General features: G+C 35.5%; 1 protein-coding gene across 1 annotated transcript; it reads left to right on the top strand.

Moving 5' to 3' along the window:
* Positions 1-1,695: 1,695 nt before the first annotated feature.
* LOC145814697 (receptor-like protein EIX2) lies at positions 1,696-3,357 on the top strand. Its single transcript, XM_082911705.1, has one exon. The coding sequence runs from the start codon at positions 1,696-1,698 to the stop codon at positions 3,355-3,357; it is 1,662 nt and encodes a 553-aa protein (XP_082767831.1).
* Positions 3,358-7,669: the final 4,312 nt, after the last annotated feature.

Here is a 7,669-nt window from a genome sequence, read left to right as displayed (position 1 = left end):
TCGTTCGGGCACGACAAACACCAAAGGAATTGCACCTTCAGAGGATTTAAGGTCTCCTAGACCTAGGGAGTGCACAAGATGGTGTGATGCGCAAGATAGCGCGATTAAATTGAAATTGCACAAGACAGTGCGATGGAATCGAAATTGTGCAATAGGTGCTTTATTGTGCGTTAGATGCACAAAATGTAAGAAGGAAAGATGGTGTAAACACCAGGCACACCTGCTGTTTTTAACCGATTTGCAATCCTAACGCGTCTCACGCGAGAGGAGGAGAGGTGGTGTAAACAGACAGGCTCATCTGCTGTTTTTAACCGATTTGGGTGGTGTAAACAGACAGGCTCACCTGACTGTATTCTAACCGGGGTGATGTAAACAGACAGACTCACCTAACTGTATTCTAACCGGGGTGGTGTTAACAGACAGGCTCACCTGACTGTATTTTAACCGGGGTGGTGTAAACAGATAGACACACCTGACTGTTTTTTAACCGATTTGAGTGAATGCGCAGAATAGCGTAATGAAGCACAATGCGGGTGCACAAGACAGTGCGATATGGATGAATGCGCAAGATAACACAATACGGGTGCACAAGACAGTGCGAGTGGGGGGTGCACAAGATAGTGCGATGTAGGGATGCACAAGATAGTGCGATTGAATTGGATGCACAAGACAGTGCGATGCCCAAGACAGGGCGATTGAATTTGATGATGCACAAGACAGTGCGATTGAATTTGATGATGCACAAGACAGTGCGATTGAATTTGATGCACAAGACAGTGCGATGCCCAAGACAGGGCGATTGAATTTGATGATGCACAAGACAGTGCGATGCCCAAGACAGGGCGATTGAATCTGATGATGCACAAGACAGTGCGATGCCCAAGACAGGGCGATTGAATTTGATGATGCACAAGACAGTGCGATGCCCAAGACAGGGCGATTGAATTTGATGAATTTATGTGGTAGGTGCATGAAGTGAGATTATTGTGCGATAGATGCACAGAATGAAAGAAGGAATTGCATGTTCGAACCAAATACCATATACATATACCATGTATATACAAAATACATACAAATACAACAATATACACAGACATGCATATACGGTATACATATATTCATATACACACAGATATGTACATACGGTATACATATATACATATACAAATATATACATATACAGATATGTACAGACATATACAAAGACATACGGATATATACATAGATATATACGGTATATGAAAGCGTGCATACGCAAAACACACAAAAAGAAAGGATAAACACAAAATGCATGGATACGGGGGTTCGACCCTATGATCTTAAGCTTAGTTTCCTAGTCCTCAACCACTGAGCCGAACCACTGAACCAAACCACTCTTGTGACAAAATATGCAAACAAATATATATATATATATATATATATGTAGGTATACGAGACATATATATATATATATATAACCAAAAGAAAATCGAATTAGATCTTAGCGGAAATTGTTTTGGTGGTCCGATTCCTCATCAGCTTGGGAACCTTTCCAACTTAAGGTATCTTGATCTTAGTTGGAATGATCTAGAAGGTCCGATTCCTGATGCTTTTGGGAACATGATATCCCTTGTACATCTCAATCTCTCTGTTAATCAGCTAGAAGGTGGCATTCCAAAGTCGTTCGTCAATCTAAGTTGTTTACAATCGTTAGAAATGAGTTTCAACAATTTAAAAGAAGAACTTTCTGAGATTCTTCACAAGTTATCTCGATCTGAGAACTCATTACAGACTTTGAACTTAGGGGGGAATCAACTTAGTGGTACATTGCCTAATTTCACAACATTTTCATCCTTGAGGGAATTGGATCTCAGTTACAACCAATTGAATGGGCCTTTCCCAGAAAGTTTTGGACCACTTCCTAGTCCTGTTAAACTAGATTTGTCTGGAAACCAAATTACTTCGAATTCTTTCCAAGGCATAATCTCTGAAGCCCACTTCTCAAGCCTCTACAGTTTGCAATATTTGGACTTGTCTTTTAATAACCGACTAGTTTTGAACTTTAGCTCTGATTGGGATCCTCCTTTTCAACTTCGTGAAATATGGTTGGCATTTTGCAAGTTGGGGCCTTATTTCCCAAAATGGCTTCAAAAGCAAAATAAAATTTCCAAGCTTGATATCTCTGGAGCTGGAATTTCAGATACTGTCCCTAGTTGGTTTTGGGATCTATCACCCAAGTTAAATGTTTTAAATCTTTCTTGCAACCAAATAACTGGCTTGTTACCAGATTTATCTTCGAAGTTTACTGATTTTATCGGCATAGATTTTAGTTCTAATCGCTTTACAGATCAAATACCTCCACTTCCATCCAATTTAACATTTTTGAATCTCTCCAAAAACATGTTTTCGGGGTCAATTTCTAGCACCGAAGTTTTCTCCTATCTTGACCTCTCAAGTAACCTATTATCAGGAGGACTTCCAAATTGTTGGGAACATTTGAAATCACTTAGAGCTATCAAATTGGCCAACATTAATTTTTCTGGCGCACTTCCTAGCTCAATAGGTTCCCTAAATGCCATTGAAGCATTGCAGTTGCGCAACAATAGTTTCTCTGGGAGATTGCCAAAGTCTTTGAATAAATGCACATTGTTGAAAATTATTGACTTGGAGCAAAATAGATTCACAGGAAAAATGCAAGCATGGATAGGGATGCATCTCACAATGTTAATCGTTCTTAGTCTACGATCCAACAAATTCTATGGAAGCATACCTCAAGATATCTGCTACCTTAGCTATATTCAAGTTTTGGACCTCTCTCAAAATGATTTATCAGGGAAACTACCACAATGTTTCAGCAATTTTTCTGCTTTGGTTCAAAGTAATAGTTCAGAAACCACCGTTTTCGCCGACCTTCCATCTTACGACATTCCATCTTACGGTATACATTTCTTCAATACTTATGAGAGCAATGCATTGGTTCAATGGAAAGGACAAGAGAGGGAGTACGGAAAACAACTGGGACTACTTAAAATGATTGATCTTTCTAGCAACAAATTGACTGGAAAAATTCCTCAGCAGGTTGCGAGTCTTGCAGGGTTGGTTTCCTTGAACCTGTCAAGAAACAATTTGGCTGGAAGAATCATCCAAGAGATTGGTCAGATGAAGATGTTGGAAGCTCTTGACCTATCTGCAAATAGACTTTCTGGTGAGATTCCTACAAGCCTTGCTTATCTAAATTTTCTTGGTGTATTGAACTTGTCAAATAACAACTTGTCGGGAAAAATTCCATCAAGCACTCAATTGCAAAGCTTTGATGCCTCTGCATATTCCGAGAATCCAAAACTCTGTGGGCGTCCCGTACCCAATAAGTGTCCTTGAGAGGAAACGGTTGTGGAACCTCCAATTTCTACTAAAGGGATTCAAGAAGATGAGGACAGGTATATTACCTCAGGATTTTATGTTAGCAAGGGGATTGGTTTCACCGTCGGATTTTGGGGAGTTTTTGGCACTATGCTTTGTAACAGTCCATTGAGATATGCCTACTTCAAATTCTTGGACCGCATACAAAATTGGTTCTATGTGACTGCAGTATTGAATATGGCTAGACTACAAAGGAATCTTTAAGGAAAATCGGTATGTCTCACTTCGATTTTGTTACTTCTCGTGTTCCTCTGTGTGGGCATTGTTTGTAGGCCACCCTTGTTTACACGTTAAAATCTTCTTTTTAAATTGTGACCAAGATTTTTTAACTGCAAAGTGCAAACCTTGGGTTTCTTTTAGTTCTATTTTCTTATCAAAATATTCAAGTCCTATTTTAGTACAAGTACCTTTGGCTCTGTGGTAAGTTCTATTTCCACATCAATTCATGACCAAACAATGGTCTGGTATTTAGTTACATTAACACATTATATTTGAAAAACCAACTTGTTTCAAATTTAATTTTCTGGTCAAAGCCCTTTTTTTTTTTCCTTTTTTTTTTTCTTTTTTTCACAAGTTCTCCACTTCTATTGTAATTTTACAAAAGGGCAAATTACGCTAAAGGTCCTTGTAATTTGGGGCTTGTGTCACTTTTTGATCCATAACCTTTCAATTGTGATACATTTGACCTTAAATTTTGAATTCCGTTCCAAATAAAGACAAATGAAGACACTATTGCTCCATTTCAAAGACAAAATTGTCAATTTGATAAAATATAAACTAATTTGACAGAAAATAAATGTTAAAAAATTATTTTTAAATTTTTAAAAATTATTTCTACCTACCACACATAAAAATTATATAAAAATAATAAATCTTTTATTTTTGTATATTTTTTATTAAATTAATTTTTAGTATATATATGGATGATGATTATATAATGGGTTGTTGTTTTTATTGATATTTTTGGATGGTTATAATGTAATAGATGGTTGTATTTGTTTTTAATAGATTTTTTTTTATGGTTATTATGTAATTGATAGTCATTAGACTTTGAATGTGTAATCGATATGTTTAATATATGAAATGTTTTTAGTTTTGGATTTTTTGATTTAATGAATTGGTTTAATAATAACATCAAAATTGTCACTATGTTTGACTTTTGAAAAAAATGAAACTAATTTAACAAAAATAAATATCAAAAAAATTATTTTAAAAAATTATTTCTACCCTCCCAAAAGATAAAATTATATAAAAATGATGTGTTATTAATTTTTTTCACCAATTTAATTTTTAATTTCTTAGAAAAAAAATTCCTGAAAATTGATTCTAAAAATCAATTCAAACAAAATTTTATAATTAAAAAATTTCAGTATTATTAATTAAAAAAAATGTCATTACATTTCAAAAAAAATACAAGTTAACCAATACAAAATAAATTGTATGATGATTTTGCCCTTGAAATGGACCATTTACAAAGAAAATATCTTTGATTGTCCTTATTTGGAACAATATTCAAAATTCAGAGTCAAATGTACCATAATTGAAAAGTCAAGGATCAAAGTGACACAAGTTCTAAACTATAGGAAATGTTAGTGTAATTCACCCTTTATAAGATCAACTAATCGTGTGACAATGTGCTCAATGAAATGGCCATTTATGCTTCTTTCTTTTTTTCTTTTCTTTTTTTCAAGCCTAATAACTGAACTTAAGGTGCTCTTTTACGCAATGATTTTGCAGCTCTTCTATGAGCACAAAATTTACAATCATTTCATATGGGATGATAAGATACACATTTTTAATGGATTCCATCTCATGATTATATCTAATTTTATGATCAGATTCTAAGCATTTAGATTTTTCCATGATTCTAAATAACTCCTATTTACAAACTATTAATGGCTAATATTTTATTTTGCTTCAAGTGATAATTGATATTGTTCAACGTTTTTTTTTTGGTTGCTATATTTTCAAGGGAAGCTGCTACACATAAGACATGAGCTTGTGATGGTGAGTTCGTGGTATACGAAGTGGAGCTGCTGGTACCATCTTTGCTTAGGCCCTCTATTTCTTTCGCTAAGGATGTAGCTACTTAAATAAATAATTCAAGTGTGTAATTTAATTATTTTGGATTAAGTGTGTGTTTTGAAGGACTCCAATCTTTTGTTTTGGATTATCAGTGTTGTCAATAGTTATGGCATTGGCATGGATGGGATAATATACATGACAGTATGACTATCTCACGCTTGTTTTCTTTTTCTTTTCTTTTTTTTTTTTTTTTTTATACATACATCTGAATTAAACAACAAAACTGAGACTGAGCCCTTTCCCTAACTAAGCCCACCATGTCTGAAACTAGGAGAGCTCTGATTTTCGCAAGTGGGTCATTAACAACAAGCATATCCTCAGGTTGACCTGCCTAAGCTTGGCCAATGCGTCTGCTCATAGATTAGCTTCTCTATAGACGTGTTGTGTAGTGCATTGACATCTATTGAAAGTTATTCTTGCATTTTCCACCAAGCCTCTGAGAAAATGTTTTTCTCCAGTTCTACAAGCAGTTTCACCGCTTCCTCCTCATCTGTTTCGATAATTACTTTGTTGAAGCCTTTTTGGAGGATAATGGTAAGGCCTTTGTACACAGCCCATAGCACTGTCTCAAGGCTGGTACAGTTTTCTAGTCTGCCATAGAAGCCACAAATCTATGCTCCCTTTTCATCTCTAATCAGTCCTCCAAGGCCTCCAAGTTTCACAATTCTGCAGCATCCATCAATGTTCATCTTGAGGGTACCTGAATGAGGAAGCACCTACTTGATTAGCGTAAGTGTTGATCTTGGGTTAGTAACAGACATTCTAAAAGCTTGTTAATTTCTCTGGAAAAAACTGATATAAATTTGACACTCTCAACAATGCTAAGAGTTTTGTTCTCAAGGATTTTTGAGTTTCTACTTTTCCAAATTTGCCAAAGAACAACTGAAAACACAATGTACCAAGGAGTATTGTTACCAACACTGTTTTTATTTTTTAAGTTACTTAAAATCCAATTCCTCCACGGTGAATTTCTCATCTCTAGGTACCAATTAGTAAAAGCAACCATCCACACAGCCTTAGTATTAGAGCAGTTTCTAAAAAGATAATCCGAATCTTCCAACTCATTGCAAAAACGGTAGGATGGGTTTTCAGTTAACCCCGTCTTCACCCTCATACAATTAGTTAGAAGCTTTCCATGAAGCACAACCCAAAGGAAGCAATTAATCTTTTTGGGGAAGTTTGCATTTCCAAAGCCACTGCTAGTTTTCGCTTTGTTCATCATGTTGCATAGACAAACTATAAGCACTGGATGATGAAAAGCAACCATCCAGTGTGGTTGATCAGTATTTGAGTTGTAAAGAGGGGGTTTTTTTCTTTAATAATAGCATCAGCTACACTGGTTGGGAAACTCTGGTTAACAGTATTCACATCCCAATCACTTTTTTCATTAAGGAGAGAATTCACCTTAATCAGCTCAGAACCAACATCAGGGGGGGATTAGGGAGTGGGGAATAGTATCTTCCAGTGGTTGGTCACCACACCACCAATCACTCAATAGATTGACACTAGAATTGGCATCAATGGACCATTTAAGCCATTTTTTCAAGATGTTCTTGGATTTTGCTATACTTCTCCACACATGAGAACCCTTCTTTCTTTTATTCCAGTTGCAAAGACAGGAATTTTTGAGATATTTGGCTTGAGAACTTTAATCCACAAGATATTCTCATTATTAAGAATTTTCCATCCAAGTTTGGAGAGCAGGGCAACATTTTGCTCACTAGCTTTCTTGATTCCTAGCCCCCCAAACTTTTTGCTCTTACACACATCATCCCATTTAACAAGATGAATTCTCCTCCTATCCACATGTGATAACCCAACCCGTATTATGCTTAATTATACATGTCTTTATGTGTTTGATGTAAATTTACAAGTTTAAGTATGTGAATTATGTGATTTTGGATTTATATCTGTTGAATGTAGGAAAATCTATTGCAATTGGAACTTTGAATTGAAAATTGAAAGCCGTAGAGGCACGATAAACTAAAACCGACTTCATATTTGTGATCAAAATGATTTTTAGAGCCTACGGTGAAATTTTGTAAAATTATGATTAGTAATGTTTTAATTAACTTAATTTATATATCTCTAGCTTTTGTGTTCATTTTTTTTTTTTTTTTTTTTGCTGAGAGCTCTAGAGAGTGAGTTAGAGAGAGATGAAGAGGAAAGGCTAGGGATTTGGAAG

The sequence above is a fragment of the Camellia sinensis genome, unplaced genomic scaffold, assembly GCF_055761805.1.
Source record: "Camellia sinensis isolate YWXY unplaced genomic scaffold, ASM5576180v1 Unanchor12, whole genome shotgun sequence".
NCBI lineage: Eukaryota > Viridiplantae > Streptophyta > Magnoliopsida > Ericales > Theaceae > Camellia > Camellia sinensis.
This window is presented reverse-complemented; position numbering and strand designations above follow the sequence as displayed.